Source organism: Macaca thibetana, chromosome 11 (assembly GCF_024542745.1).
Source record: "Macaca thibetana thibetana isolate TM-01 chromosome 11, ASM2454274v1, whole genome shotgun sequence".
NCBI lineage: Eukaryota > Metazoa > Chordata > Mammalia > Primates > Cercopithecidae > Macaca > Macaca thibetana.
The window spans coordinates 118655890-118671870 of record NC_065588.1 but is presented as its reverse complement, the minus strand read 5'-3'; the positions used below and the strand labels follow the sequence as shown (position 1 = coordinate 118671870).

General features: G+C 43.0%; 1 protein-coding gene across 5 annotated transcripts in view; it reads left to right on the top strand.

Moving 5' to 3' along the window:
• The window catches only part of CLIP1 (CAP-Gly domain containing linker protein 1), a 111013-nt gene that overhangs the window by 55446 nt on the left and 39586 nt on the right, over positions 1 to 15981 (top strand). For 3 of the 5 annotated variants that reach the window (XM_050747832.1, XM_050747831.1, XM_050747829.1), the window contains 3 exons: positions 5394 to 5510; positions 7894 to 8000; positions 14863 to 14983. In XM_050747832.1, coding sequence (XP_050603789.1) covers positions 5394 to 5510; positions 7894 to 8000; positions 14863 to 14983 — 345 coding nt within the window. Of the gene's footprint in view, positions 1 to 307; positions 2576 to 5393; positions 5511 to 7893; positions 8001 to 14862; positions 14984 to 15981 lie in introns of all 5 variants that reach the window. The other 2 variants (XM_050747827.1, XM_050747828.1) reach the window with 1 other exon arrangement.

Genomic DNA, 15981 nt, shown 5'->3' with positions numbered 1-15981 from the left:
TTTTGCCCTGATATTAAAATCAAGCTACTGTTTTTGTCTTCTAGGTAGCTACTGGGAATAATTTCACAAGTTGTTTCAAAGATAAAATAAGCTAACAGATAAAGAAGCACTTTGCAAAGCTACTTTTGACTTATCTTTTTATGGGCTCTGTTTAGTTTCTTTCCCTTGTTATTCAGATAGTTTCTATAAAGTTTATTGTAGAAATTGTAAAGGTTTTATCATTTAGGTTACATTAAGTTATTTGGGCTTGCATTTGTCTGCTTGATTTCATTTTTGTTTCCATTCTTTCCATCTTTTGTTTCTGTAGTCGCTAACTTATTTGTTAACATCAGCCAAAAAAGAAATTGAACTAATGTCAGAAGAGCTGAGGGGTCTGAAATCAGAGAAGCAGCTTCTTTCGCAGGAGGGAAATGATTTAAAGTTAGAAAACGGTTCACTTTTATCCAAGCTTGTAGAATTGGAGGCCAAAATAGCTTTACTTCAGGGAGACCAGCAGAAACTGTGGTCAGTGAATGAAACTCTTAATTTAGAAAAGGAGAAATTCTTAGAAGAAAAGCAAGATGCTGAAAAGCATTATGAGCAGGAACATCTCAATAAAGAAGTTTTGGCTGTTGAGAGAGAGAAATTGCTTAAAGAAATCAATGTTGCACAGGAAGAACTCTTGAAGATCAATATGGAGAATGACTCTTTGCAAGCTTCCAAGGTGAGCATGCAGACGCTCATCGAAGAGCTCCAGCTCAGCAAAGATGCTTTGATTGCCAAGACTGAGAAGGACCAGGAAGAAAGAGATCACCTGGCAGACCAGATCAAGAAACTTATTACCGAAAACTTCATCTTGGCCAAAGATAAGGATGACATCATTCAGAAGCTGCAGAGCTCTTATGAGGAGCTAGTCAAAGATCAGAAAGCTTTGGTACAGGACATTGAAGATCTCACAGCTGAGAAAAAGTCAGCTTTAGAGAAACTGTCCAATCTCGATAACACGTGCATAGCCTTAAAGGTGGAACGAGATAATGCTCTTCAGAACAACAGAGATCTGCAGTTAGAGACGGACATGCTGCTGCACGATCAGGAAAAGCTGAATGCCAGCCTCCAGGCCGCTCTCCAGGTCAAACAGCTGCTCCGCTCAGAAGCCAGTGGGCTCCGCGCACAGCTGGATGATGCCAGCAAGGCCCTGAGGAAGGCAGAGCTGGAGACCATGCAACTCCAGGCCACAAACACAAGCCTCACGAAGCTCTTGGAGGAAATTAAGGCCAGGCGGGCAGTCACAGACTCTGAGTGCATCCAGCTTCTGCATGAGAAAGAAACCTTGGCTGCCTCTGAGAGAAGGCTCTTGGCTGAGAAAGAAGAACTTTTAAGTGAAAATAGAATCATCACTGAAAAACTCCACAAATGCTCAGAAGAGGCTGCCCATACTGAGATGAGCCTGAATGAGAAGATCACTTACCTGACTTCCGAGAAGGAGATGGCTTCTCAGAAAATGACTAAACTTAAAAAGCATCAGGATAGTCTCTTGAAAGAAAAATCCGCACTGGAAACCCAAAATGGAGTTTTACTTGCAGAGAGAGAGAATTCCATCAAAGCCATAGGAGACCTCAAAAGGCAATGTGATCAAGAGTCTGCAAACAGAAGGATAATTGTGCAAGAGAATATGAAACTCCTCGGTAATATTGACGCTCTGAAGAAGGAGCTTCAAGAGAGAAAAAACGAAAACCAAGAACTAGTGGCCAGCAAGTGCGACCTCTCTTTGATGCTGAAAGAGGCTCAAAATGCCAAAAAGAATCTGGAAAAAGAACACACTCACATATTGCAAGCAAAGGAGAATTTGGATGCTGAACTTAACACGTGTTGTTCCGAGAAGAACATTTTGCTGAGAGATAGCTTGAACCTGCAAGAAGAGTGTCAGAAATTAAGTGAGGAGATCCAGGAAGTGCAGCAGTCCTTAATCCTGGAACAGGAAGCCAGAGCAAAGGAGAAAGAGTCATCCTTGTACGAAAACAATCAACTTCACGGGAGGATGGTGCTCCTGGAGCAGGAGGTGGAGGAGTTAAGAGTGTGTACCGAGGAGTTGCAGTCCGAGAAGTTTGTGCTACTTCAAGAGAAGACCAAATCGGAGCAAGAAGTGGCAGAGATAATTGAGGAGAAGGAACTGTTGACTGCAGAAGCAGCTCAACTTGCTGCCCATATAAAGACTCTGAAAAGTGATTTTGCTGCCTTGTCCAAATCCAAGGCAGAACTGCAGGAACTGCACAGCTGCCTCACCAAGATTCTGGATGACCTTCAGCTGAACCATGAGGTGACCCTGGCCGAAAAAGCCCAGGTGATGCAAGACAACCAGAACCTCCTGGCTGAGAAGAGTGAAATGATGCTGGAAAAGGATGAGCTCCTGAAGGAGAAGGAAATGCTGGCAGAAAGCTACTTCATCCTTCAGAAAGAGATCAGCCAGTTGGCCAAAACCAACAGCCATATTTCAGCCAATCTCCTAGAATCTCAAAATGAAAACCGTACTTTGAGGAAGGACAAGAACAAGCTTACTCTTAAAATTAGAGAGCTCGAGACTCTTCAGTCATTTACGGTAAAGTGAGAGGGGTCAAGTATTGAGCACCCAGACTGTTTACTAACACTGTGCACTAACTCAAGTGGTGTAGGTCATCTTTCTTCATTTCTGCTTATGGAAATCCACCTCATTAAGTCAGTTGCTTATATGTCTCAAGCTGTTCGTTACAGTCTGAAAGGGGGATTCTTTACTAAGTATCTCACTGTAGTAGTCTCTCCCCATTTGAAAAAATTGCAAACTGTGAATAAAAAGGATTTATTTTTTAATTTAAGGAGAAACTCTGTGAAAAAGCTAACTGTGGTTTCTTAAAGGCTTAAGAGCAATAGTGAAATAAGGCCGGGCACAGTGGCTCACGCCTGTAATCCCAGCACTTTGGGAGGCTGAGGTAGACAGATGGCTTCTGTCCAGGAGTTTGAGACTAGCCTGGACAACATGGCAAAACCCTGTCTCTACAAAAAATGCAAAAATTAGCTGGGCGTGGTGACACATGCCTGTAGTCCCAGCTACTCAGGAGGCTGAGATGGGAGGATTGCTTGAGCCCAGGAGGCAGAAGTTGCAGGAAACCGAGATCATGCCATTGCACTCCAGTCTGGGTGACAGAGCAAGACCCCATCTTAAAAAAAAAAAAAGCAGCCGGGCGTGGTGGCTCACAGAGGCTGAGGCGGGTGGATCATCTGAGGTCAGGAGGTCAAGACCAGCCTAACCAACATGGTGAAACCCCGTCTTTACTAAAAATACAAAAATTCGCCAGGCGTGGCGGCGTGCACTTATAATCCCAGCTACTCAGGAGGCTGAGGCAGTAGAATCACTTGAATCCAGGAGATGGAGGTTGCAGTGAGCCGAGGTTATGCCATTGCACTCCAGCCTGGGCAACAAGAGGGAAAAAATCTGTCTCAAAAAAAAAAGCAATAAATTGGCGCATATTGAAATATAGGGTCTTCTGTTTGGCTTTTAACTCTTTCATTGTGTCTATCCATTTGGAGTTGGAAGATTCCATTAAAATCTTCATGGCTGATAATTGGATAGGGAAAATTGCAGAATTTTCATAAACTTTATTAGACCAACAAATTATAAACAAGTGCCTAAAAGAAATTTATTTATTTATTTATTTATTTATTTATTTATTTATTTATTTATTTTTTAAGACAGAGTCTCGCTGGGTGCAGTGGCTCACGCCTGTAATCCCAGCACTTTGGGAGGCTGTCGCAGGTGGATCATGAGATCAGGAGATGAAGACCATCCTGGCCAACGTGGTGAAACCCCGTCTCTACTAAAAATACAAAAATTAGCAGGGTGTGGTGGTGTGGGCCTGTAGTTCCAGCTGCTCGGGAGGCTGAGGCAGGAGAATCACTCTAACCCGGGAGGTGGAGGTTGCAGTGAGCTGAGATTGCACCACTGTACTCCAGCCTGGTGACAGAGTGAGACTCCGTCTCAAAAAAAAAAGAAAATCTCGCTCTGTCACCCAGGCTGGAGTACAGAGTACAGTGGTGTGACCTTGGCTCACTGCAACCTCTGCCTCCCGGGTTCACGCGATTCTCCTGCCTCACCCTCTTGAGTAGCTGGGACTACGGGTGCGTGCTGCCACACCTGGCCAAGCTTTGTATTTTTAGTAGGGACTTGGTTTCACCATATTGGCCAGGCTAGTCTCAAACTCCTGACCTTGTGATCCACCTGCTTTGGCCTCCCAAAGTGCTAGGATTACAGGCATGAGCCACTGTGTGTGGCCTGTTTATTTATTTTTTTAGAGGTGGGAATCTTGCTGTGTTGCCCAGGCTGCTCTCAACCTCCTGGGCTCAAGCAATCCTCCTGTCTCAGCCCCCTGAGTAGCTGGGACCATAGGCACATGCCACCACGCCTAGCTATATTTTCATTTATTTTCATATCTAACTTTTTTTTTTTTTTGAGACGGAGTCTGGCTGTGTTGCCAAGCTGGAGTGCAGTGGTGCAATCTTGGCTCACTGCAACCTCCACCTCCCAGGTTCACGCCATTCTCCTGCCTCAGCCTCCTGAGTAACTGGGGCTACAGGCGCCCGCCACCACGGCCAGCTAGTTTTTTGTATTTTTAGTAGAGATGGGATTTCACCATGTTGGTCAGGATGGTCTCAGTCTCTTGACCTCGTGATCTGCCAGCCTCGGCCTCCCAAAGTGCTGGGGTTACAGGCGTGTGCCACTGCGCCCGGCCTATATCTCACTTTTTATAATTAATTTTGATAGCAGCTAAGAATTTGTCTCCATATACATCTTTTTATTCACAGCCATGTTTTTATTCATTACCCACAACTTGCATTAAATACTTCTCATTAAACACTTGAGCCTCATGTTAGAAGTGCCCAAATAATTTTTATATTTATTTGAAAAATTCTCAGCCTAAATTTGAGTGACTTTAAAAGCCCCAGATTTGAAATAGCAAGGATAGTATTTTAAACTTATAATAAAAAATATGATTCCAAGAAATTCAGCTATATTAGGATGTTATTCATTGTTACCTCCGAACAGTCTCTCAAACTTAAGTCAGAATGAAGGGAGCATGCTTGCCAGTGTCATTTGGAACTTTCATTGGAAGATGTATGTTTAGAGGTTCTGAAAACATGGAAATTGCGTAATAATTGACATTGAAAAATGGCAGGAAAGAGTCTGTATATTCTACTCTAGAGTGAAGACCTTTCCTGTCCTGGTCTGTCTGTTTCAGCACTGGATTGGTGACTGATTCACCCTCTCTGTGTGCCTCCCTTACCCACACAGACACTGAGTGCTGCCTGAACGGCACAGCCCGATCCTCACCTAACGGTGTTGGCAAGGGGTGTCCTCATTTCTCACAGTGTTTCCTTGTATTTAGGCTGCTCAAACAGCGGAAGATGCCATGCAGATAATGGAACAGATGACCAAAGAGAAGACTGAGACTCTGGCCTCCTTGGAGGACACCAAGCAAACAAATGCAAAACTACAGAATGAAGTAATCAGATTTAAATAGCTTTTTATACAAAGAACAGCTTACCAACTTCGTGGAATGTTTGATCACTAACTCAGGATTGCTTATGTTTTTGAAGTGTGACCTTACAAAGGTTTGAAATGCATTCCAGAGTCATGATAATCTTAAATAAAGTGTATCACTTCATTACTTATTAGGATCAACTTTACAAATTGAGGAAAAAACCCTAATAGTGTGGCTTTCTAAGATGACTATTTAGTGATAGCACTAGTGAGAAGAGCTACTGATGGCCTGCTCTAGCTTTTGTATCCTTTATCTTACATCACACACATCGTTTTTTCTCTTCCCTTTCCCAACTTTGAGCCACTAAGTTGCGTTCCTCAGTCCTGAGTCTGATGTAGGCCTTTTCTTGGCCCATTTCAGTACTGATTTCCTTTTGTGTCATCTTGAATGAGTCACTTTAGGAGCAGGGACAAATATGTGGCGTCAAGATATTTTGATTCTGTCCACAAGTAGCATTTCTCCTCCTCTTTGGATTTCCCTGCTCCCACCCTCCCAGCTCATACCAACCCTTTGTTTGGAAAGCTGTTATCTAAATCCTAAGCCGACTGACGCACCAAAATGGTTATGTGAAGTCCTGTGCAACTTCAGATGCTTTTTTCGTTGTTGTTGCTTGTTTTTTGTTTTGTTGTCATTGTTGTTGTTTTGAGATGGAGTCTTGCTCTTGTTGCCCAGGCTGGAGTGCAACGGCACAATCTCGGCTACTGCAGCCTCCGCCTCCTGGGTTCAAGTGATTCTTCTGCCTCAGCCTCCTGAGTAGCTGGGATTACAGGTGCCCACTACCATGCCTGGCTAATTTTTGTATTTTAAGTAGAGACGGGGTTTTGCCATGTTGGCCAGGCTGTTCTTGAACTCCACCTCGTGATCTTTGCCCGCCTTGGCCTCCCAAAGTGCTGGGATTACAGGTGGGAGCCACCACGCCCCGCCCAGATGCTTTTAAAAGTAATAGGCAGGTAAGACATTAAGGAAGGAAATCAAGGGGGAGGCGGTGGCCAAACTGAGGAGCCACTGTCAAGACTAGTCCTTCTCATTGTGGAGACTAGTCCTTCTCATTGTGGAGGTCAAGAATCAACTTCTCAAAGGAGATGAACATTTGGAGGTAATGATATGGTAAATAACAACAGTTCACGTAGAAGGAAGCACATTTATAGAACTGACACTCCTAAGAGAAGATGACTTAAGCTAAAAATATAAAAGCATTAAAAAATCATAGCTGTTAATCAAAATTAAAAGCTGAAGTAAGTGAGAGGATTTTAGGGAATGTGTGTAACTTGCAGCAGTGGAACCAGGGGGAACTGTGTCGTTCTGTAACAGATCCCTTGGTGTCTTTGTTACAGCCAGAATTCAGGGTTGGATGAACCATGTTTTCAGACACATTGTGATACTTTATTTTTCTTGTTTTGTTAATCTGGAATGTTCAGTGTTAAAAGGAAGATGGTAGTTGTAAAACTAGCAAGACACTTTCTAGGACTCCTGACAGGTGGCATGGGGCATGGCAAAAGGAGCTAGCTCCCTCTTCTGCCTGTAGGAGACAACTTCTCAGGGCCCAGAAAGCCAGCATGGCCCAAGGAGCCACCTTGAGGCATGGAGGCCCACATTAGCTGCCATCCTTGGTGGTGGCTCCGCACCTAGAGCTCCAGCCACCTGCCACAGCCTATGATCAGTCACATCCCCACTCATCCCAGTGACAGCTCTGGATTTCCACCAAGGGCCAGGCCCTCCGCTGGCTGCATCCCCGTGGGCCAATGATGGAGCCAAATGGGTGTAAGTGCCCTTCAGTCCCACAACGTGACTTTTTCCTCTTCAGGTTCAAGTTCAGATGGGTTACTAAATTTTTTTCCAATCTACAAATAATTTTGATTCAAATAAATAATTTTTGTAATGAGGACTATGTAAATCTGGTAGTGACACTGAACAATATCATATCCTAAATCACTAATCTCTGGGAAAAGAAAAGGGTTTCTTTTCATTACGAAGAATAATCCTTGCTGATGTCATTGCTTTGCATTTTATTTCTTGTTTTTAATGAATCATATTTGAATAGCAAGTTCCGTGATAAGTGCTGAGAATTGTACACAACATGAAAGAAAACTTTACCTCTCTGTAGCAATTTAGTTTGACATTTTGGCCAAGTGTACAGGATATGTCAGACTAAATGTAAGGAAGAGGTTTGCAGTTTGTAATAGACTTGTCATCTGTAATCTCTTCACCCAGGAGACTTTTTTTTTTTTTTGCAAGTGACTAATTTCATCTGTCTTTTCAGTACACACTTTCATGAATAATTTGTTCATTCATGTCATTGGAAAATGAAATAATTTCATCAAGCTTTTTTCTCTTGGTCTTTAAGTTGGACACACTTAAAGAAAACAACTTGAAAAATGTGGAAGAGCTGAACAAATCAAAAGAACTCCTGACTGTGGAGAATCAAAAAATGGAAGAATTTAGGAAAGAAATGTAAGTTTCTCTCCTTTGAGAAAAAAATACGGAATTTATTTTAAATTGAAAACGTGAACACAATGCTAATTATTTTAAAAATATTTGAGAAGCACATAAACGTATGCCAACTCTATTGCATACCCTAGAAGTAACATCAGTAACCGCTGTTAAGTCAGAACCACAGCTGAGTTAAAGGATCAGAATGAAATGTGTACTGGCTGATGAGTTAAGCTGGGGATTCAGATGTGATTTTGGACTGGGTGTGGTGGCACGTGCCTGTTATCCCAACACTGGGAGGCTGAGATGGGTGGATCACTTGAGCCCAGGAGTTTGAGACCAGCCTGGACAACACAGCGAAACCCTGTTTCTACAAAAAATATAAAAATTAGTTGGATATGGTGGTGCATGCCTATTTGCCAATTACTCGGGAGGCTGAGGTGGGAGGATCGCTTGAGCCCGGCAGGTTGAGGGTGCAGTGAGCCGTAATCATGCCACTGCACTCCAGCTTGGGTGACAGAGTGAGATCCTGTCTCAAAAAAAAGAAAAGAAGTGACTTCAAAGCCTTGAAAGTACAAGCAGAATGTTAACATTTGGTCTTGAACTTCTGACCTCAAGTGATCCTCCCGCCTTAGCCTCCCGAAGTGCTGGGATTACAGGCGTGAGCACTGCACCTGGCCAGCCAATCTTAACATTTGGAAATGTCAGACCCTTTATTAGCAAGTCCCTCAAAACTCTCTTTATAGTTAAAAAAAAAAAAAAAAAAAAAAAAAAAAGAGTAATCAAACCATCTGGCATGCAAATGAAATGACCAGCATTTGGGAAGACTTTAAAATTAAGATTTACACATCAGTTTGTTACGTGGTTTCAGGCAGACAGACTGTTCATACTTCCTTTGTTGATGCTAACTCAGTTCTTGCCTTTCAAGTTTGGCTAGTGTAGTTATTAGAGATTGGCATTTTCTGACATTTTAAAGGATGGTTACAGTGTAGATTTCATTTGATCTTCTGTTAACTACACTGTATCAACCGTATTAACCTAAAACGCTAAAGCTAATTCACCTGGTGAACATTTGAGTGTGTCTTTTTCTTTCATGGTAGGTACAGTTAAGGTAGGAAGCATAAGAAGGTGAGTATATATGGTCCCTGCCCTTCAAGGGTTTGTGTCTTTTATTTCCAATCCTAATACATAGATGAGATTCAAACAAAAACAAAAGCATCAGTTCCAAACTGCTGTTTTAAGTCACCATCCTCAATACTATTTGTTGATTGAGCTTGGATTAAGCTAGCACATGTGTGGTTCTTCTGAGAGTTTTAAAATTTTCCTGGGAAGAATCTGATCTGAGCTGCTCCTGCGAGGAGATGTACAGCTTGTGATGTCAGCGATTTTCTTCCTCGGTCCTGGTTTAAATGGCGGGTCTCTAGATGATGGGATTATGTTTAAACAGTTCCAACAATTTCACTTATGCAGATTCATAAATTTACAATTATGATTATGGTCATCAGGGGAGGCTTCAATTTCCTTGGCCTGCCAACATCAAATGACACAAATAGAAGATGGGTCACCATGACAGGAAAAACAAAGTCATTTGTTGTAATGTGACAGTTCTATTCATTCAGGAAGCGGGGTGTGCAGGTACAGCTTAGGATTTCTTTTCTTGGTGACACGAGTCATTTTGCAAACCTGGAGGGCTTTGGGGCATCAGGTTGAATTCCTGCAATGTGTCCCACGGGCAGCTGGTAAGGGAGTGTGTGAACTGCCATGGGAGACTCCCTCTCCAGCCTCCGCTGCCATAATCCCACCATCGAACTCCCTGGGTCCTACTAGGTGTTGGAGGGGCAGGGCCAAGTGGACCTGGCCAAGAGGGTTCGTGGGGTTTAGATAAAATTCCACTTTCCTGCAGTACTACTTACGAGTCCTTTGTTGTTTTTATTTGTTTGTTTGTTTGCTTCTCAGAGAGAGTCTCACTCTGTTCCCCAGACTGGAGTGTAGTGGTGTGATCTCTGCTCACCATGATGTCTGCCTCCTGGGTTCAAGCAATTTTCGTGCCTCAGCCTCCCAAGTAGCTGGGATTACAGGCGTGTGCCACCATGCCCAGCTAATTTTTTTGTACTTTTTTTTTTTTTTTTTTTTTGAGATGGAGTCTCACCCTTTAGCCCAGTCTAGAGTGCAGTGGTGCAATCTCGGCTCACTGCAACCTCTGCCTCCTGGGTTGGAGCGATTCTCCTGCCTCAGCCTCCTGAGTAGCTGGGATTACAGGTGCCTGTCACCATGCCCATCTGCTTTTCCTATTTTTAGTAGAAACGGTTTCATCCTATTGGCCAGGCTGTACTCGAACGCCTGACCTTGTAATCTGCCCACCTCAGCCTCCCAAAGTGCTGGAATTACAGCCGTGATCCACTGCGCTTGGCCATTTTTTTGTATTTTTAGTAGAGGTGGGGTTTCACCATGTTGGCCAGGCTGGTCTTGAACTTCTGGCCTCAAATGATCTGCCCGCCTTGACCTCCCAAAGTGCTGGGATTACAGGCGGGAGCCACTGCACCCAGGTCTTAGGAGTCTTTTGTTGTGGTCATTACTAGTATTCCAGTGAGATCACCCTTTAATGTTCAGAGTCCTCACTGAATCCTGTCATGTCACCTACCCTCAGTGTGGCGCTGATTTCACCTTTATGAAGACAAATAGTTTTTTGGTGGTGGTGTTTTTGTTTTTGTTTTTTTGAAATGAAGTTTTGCTCTTGTTGTCCAGGATGGAGTGCAGTGGCATGATCTTGGCTCACCGTAACTTCCGCCTCCTGGGTTCAAGTGATTCTCCTGCCTCCATAGCTGGAATTACAGGCACGCACCACAATGCCCAGCTAATTTTGTATTTTTAGTAGAGACGGGGTTTCTCCATGTTGATCAGGCTGGTCTTGAACTACCAACCTCAGGTGATCTGCCCTCCTCGGCCTCCCAAAGTGCTGGGATTACAAGCATGAGCCACCGTGCCTGGCCGGGTGACATAAGTTGTTTTTGTGACCTCCTCCTTCAAATTATTCCATTGGCTAATAAAAGCTTAGCTGAGATCGTGGCTCCAGCTGCTGTCATGCTAGCCCCAGCCTGTGCTGAGCTGTTCCTGGTGCTGCACTCCCCAGACCTCTGATCCCTGAACACATTCGGGTAGGGAAGAACCGGATCCCAGAGCAGAAAGAGCCTGGGCTGCTTTGGATTTTCTACCTTTTTTCTGCCCCAACAGACCTGAGGGAATCACATCTTCCTGTTAGTGACTTGGCACAATATGCCTGGGACTGTTAACGGGAGGGAGGAACGGTGGGAGACACGCTGGTAGCGTTCCATGGAAGCCAGCGCAGGAGGTATGGGGAGTAGGTTGAAAAAACCCCTGCCCCTGATGACCAGTGGCCCCCGGTCCAGTTTCCAGGGCCTTCTGCTGTAAGAGGACTGTGTAATGGGAACAGTGCTTCTCAAAACAAAGCAGTCACTTGGCTCCTCCTTAGTCTTATTCCTCAGAGCTCAAAGCTGGAGAATGAGCAGCCACTTACTTCTTCCATGGTTTAATGTGTGTGGGGTTTTGCGTGTCCTCTGGAGCTTTTTTGGTGTTTCTCTTCACCTAATAGGACTGTGGTTACTGGAGAAAAAGGGGACCAATATAGACACAGGGTTTCTTTTTTTTTTTTCTTTTTTTGAGACAGGGTCTCACTCTGTTGCCCAAGCTAGAGGACAGTGGCAGCAGTCTCAGCTCACTGCAGCCTCCACCTCCCGGGTTCAATTCATCATGCCACTTCAGCCTCCCAAGTAGCTGGGATCACAGGCATGTACCACACCCAGCTAATTTTTGTATTTTTAGTAGCAATGGGGTTTTGCCATGTTGGCCAGGCTGGTCTTGAACTCCTGGCCTCAAGTGATCTGCCTGCCTCAGCCTCCCAAAGTGCTGGGATTACAGGCTTGAGCCACTGCGCTCAACCACCACAGGGGTTCTAATAGGAACCACTCCCTCTAGAATATCACCCTTGCCCCTGGAAACCAGCACTTGTAACTGAATGTTCTTTTCCTGTGTGCCACTTACAAGTCTGCTTTTAGGAAAGCTCTTGCTTGATTTTGGTTAGCCAGCTCCTATTTTCAGTTGTAAATCAACAATGAAACAGTTTCTTGTGTATAATTTTGGATCTTAGGGAAAAAAAGGTATAAGCAATCTAATTTTTGTCTTTACTCACCTAGCACAGTAGTAAATGTACAATACATTTAGCATGATAATAGATTTATGATGGATTCATAAGTAAAATGTTTGCATGTCAATATTAACAATGTTTGTCTTTAGTTTTAAACCTAGTCTTTTCTGCGTCAAGATATCTTGTCATGTAGAAAGAAAAGTAGCTTCTTTAAAAACCAGTAGAAATATTTTTGTAGCTATTTTGAGAATCATTCCTTGAGTATTTCCAGAATTTGGGTTATTGGAGCCTCTTTCCTCTCTGAAATGGATTCACCCGCTACCCACTAAAGAAAAAACGAAGTGCTCTAGGTCTGAGTCACGACTGAAGTCATCTGCCAGCTGCAGCTCCTGTTCTTGTGGTTTTGCTGCGTCCTGGCTTTATGATTTGGGGCAAATCTGTTTACTTCCCGGAGCTTCAATCTTCTCATTAAAACATAAATAGGCCGGGCGCGGTGGCTCAAGCCTGTAATCCCAGCACTTTGGGAGGCCGAGACGGGCGGATCACGAGGTCAGGAGATCGAGACCATCCTGGCTAACACAATGAAACCCCGTCTCCACTAAAAATACAAAAAAAAAATTAGCCAGGCGTGGTGGCGGCGCCTGTAGTCCCAGCTACTCGGGAGGCTGAGGCAGGAGAATGGCGGGAACCTGGGAGGCGGAGCTTGCAGTGAGCCGAGATCGCACCACTGCACTCCAGCCTGGGCGACAGAGCGAGACTCCGCCTCAAAAAAAACAAAAAACAAAAAACAAAAAACATAAATAACATTAACTTCCTTGGGCTTTGAGGATTAAATGAGAAAATGGAAGCATTTTGTAAATTTTAAAACAATAATTTTGGCCGGGCGTGGTGGCTCACACTTGTAATCCCAGCACTTTGGGAGGCCGAGGTGGGTGGATCATGAGGTCAAGAGATCCAGACCATCCTGGCCAACATGATGAAACCCCGTCTCTACTAAAAATACAAAAATTGACTGGGCACGGTGGCACATGCCTGTAGTCCCAGCTACTCAGGAGGCTGAGGCAGGAGAATGGCGTGAACCCGGGAGGCAGAGCTTGCAGTGAGCTGAGATCGCGCCACTGCACTCCAGCCTGGTGACAGAGCAAGACTCCGTCTCAAAACAACAATAACCAAAAAAAACCCAATAATTTTGTTTTTATAGGTCAATTCTTTAGGACACTTTGGCCACTTTTAGATTACTTCCTTGATGCATTGTTATAATTTTCCTTCCTGTAGGCTTGAGAGAGGAAGGAACAGGAGTATAAGCGTAGCACTTTGACAGGCCACACACATGCAGACACCATGTAGCCACTCATGAAGGCAGTGACCACCTGGGAAATACATTTGGCTTATGGTGATTTTACCATAAGGAAATCTGATTTGTCAAAGATTGATGGACTTTGGACAGATGAACTTTTCGCTGTGATGTGTGTGTATGTGTATGTACATACATATATACATATATAGAGAGATTCATATATATGAGTCTCTTTCGTGAGTGACTAGCTGAGGCTAAAATTCCTTCTCAGTTTATCTTCAATTGCTAAATAAACATCTCTGTAAAAAGCCTAATTTAGTGTGCTAAGAGAATTTTTGTGTAGATTTATTTCCCTAAGTCTTCCTGAGGTCATCCCAGTGTGCATATTATAGGTGGATGGAGAAATAAAAATTGAGAAAATCGAATGTGCCGAGAACTGCCACCCATTAGACAATTGAAGTTAAAAATAGATGCGTTCATGCATCAGCAGATGGATTCATACCCAGATGACTTGATTGAGAATTCAGCCATGTATGACAGCTTGCTAAACGGAGTTTAACCAACACAGATGTACTTAAAATTCACAATTCCATCAAAACCCTCTATAACATAAAACTAAGATTTAGTGCTCAAATATTGTGCATATTCATGTATAAAGGATAATGTTTAGGATCTATGTTTTGGATTATTTTAAGAACAAGAAGATGTTTAATAAATATACCTATCCGGTTCATTTTTTTATGCTGATATTCATGGTATAAGTTAGTAGTCTGTATTATATTTTTATTTGCTTCTTTCAATTATAAATTAGCATTATGGAAAGACTACTATCAAAATAAAACACCTGTTATGTAATTGGGAAACTGTATTTCCTTTGGGCATTCCGCCTCTAGTTGTCCTAAAAATATACTCAGATTTACATCAGCACTTGACTCTGACAGATACACTGGTAAATGGGACCATTGGATTTGTATTTCTTCCAGAAAAAAAAATAAATTATAGATCTGTGCAGTTAGAACAGAGTGCCTTGGCAGCAAATTAAATCACTTTATCAACGAAGTGGGTTTTAGTAAAATCATCTAACGGAAATATTCCTAAAGATAGGAGGGCTGTACTGACTATCTCATTTGTCATTTATTTTATAGCAAAATTCGTTTTTTATGGGGTAAGTGGGTGGTGGGAGGGTGGCCATAGGGTTTATTAGGTTCTGAAAAATGTAATAATTGTGGGTGGCAGTCCTCCTTTTGGGAAGTTGTGGCCATTTAGCCCCTTCTGCATGTAGATAATACTGTCTGCTGTTATTATAGATCCTATCAGGCACGTGACCCAGATATATTTTCTTCAGTGCTGTGAAGCTGGTTGTCTCCCACAGTTTCCTTGCCTGTCTTGTTTCTATGGTAACCCTGCACTCACTGTCCTTGCAGAGAAACCCTAAAGCAGGCAGCAGCTCAGAAGTCCCAGCAGCTTTCAGCATTGCAAGAAGAGAACGTTAAACTTGCTGAGGAGCTGGGGAGAAGCCGGGACGAAGTCACAAGTCATCAAAAGGTCAGTGTCCTTTGGCGGGGGGTTCCAGCTCTGCCATGCTGAGTGCTGCTGCTGTTGGCAGTGTGCTCAGAGGCCACTCGGAGGTCTGCTCAGTGTGGTGGGGTCATTCCAAACGGAATTCCAAGTTACCTGTGCTATGTGTCTCCTTGTTTTCAAACGTGCTGCTGTAGGATTTAGGGTAGGAGAGATTTGAGAGGTCCTTTAAAAAACACACAAAACACTGGAACTTGCAAGCAAGTAGAAAATACGATCTTTATTAGACAATCTTGTAGCTCAACATTTAAATGGAAGGGGACAGTATGTTCTCCCTACTACTACTTGGATTACAAAATTATTTTTCCCTGAAGATTTTTTTTTCACTTTCATCAAAATTGATTTTGAAGAAACAGATTCCAAGAATATAGATTTGGTGTGAGTGTTGGCAGCTGATTTTAAATAGAACTCTGCTTTTGTTTAAATTAAAAAGCATGCTTAAGCCTTTTCTAATGGAACTGTGCATACATGTGCACTTGTGTGCATTGGTAAATATAGAATATATGTTACAACTGGCATGAACTATAAGCAAACCACAACCTATTTGCTTCTATATTTAAATTTCAGAGGTTTCTTACAGAGAAGTTGATTAAACATGGCAACAAAACTGATTTTAAAGGAAGCTGTATTCTGCCTTTTATTCTTCTCTAACAGTTGAATCAAAGTGCTGAATTGTAAGTCACATCTGACTTCGGAGCAGCAGCTTAAAATTACATTTTTAGGAGACTTTTGCTGTGTAGTCATTCATTGTTGCTTTATACTCCAAGGGGAAAATTTTTTTCCCCCATTATATGTTCCAAACATTAATTCTTACTTGGGATTAGGATTAGTTTGGGGTAATTGTACTGAGTACCCATTGACATGGTGCAATTCGTGGTGAAAGCACTTTTTGGAGAGTTAATTTTAGACTGTAAAATCTTCATTGTTGCTCTCCACAATTTTCTTATTTTGTGAAGGAAATGCCA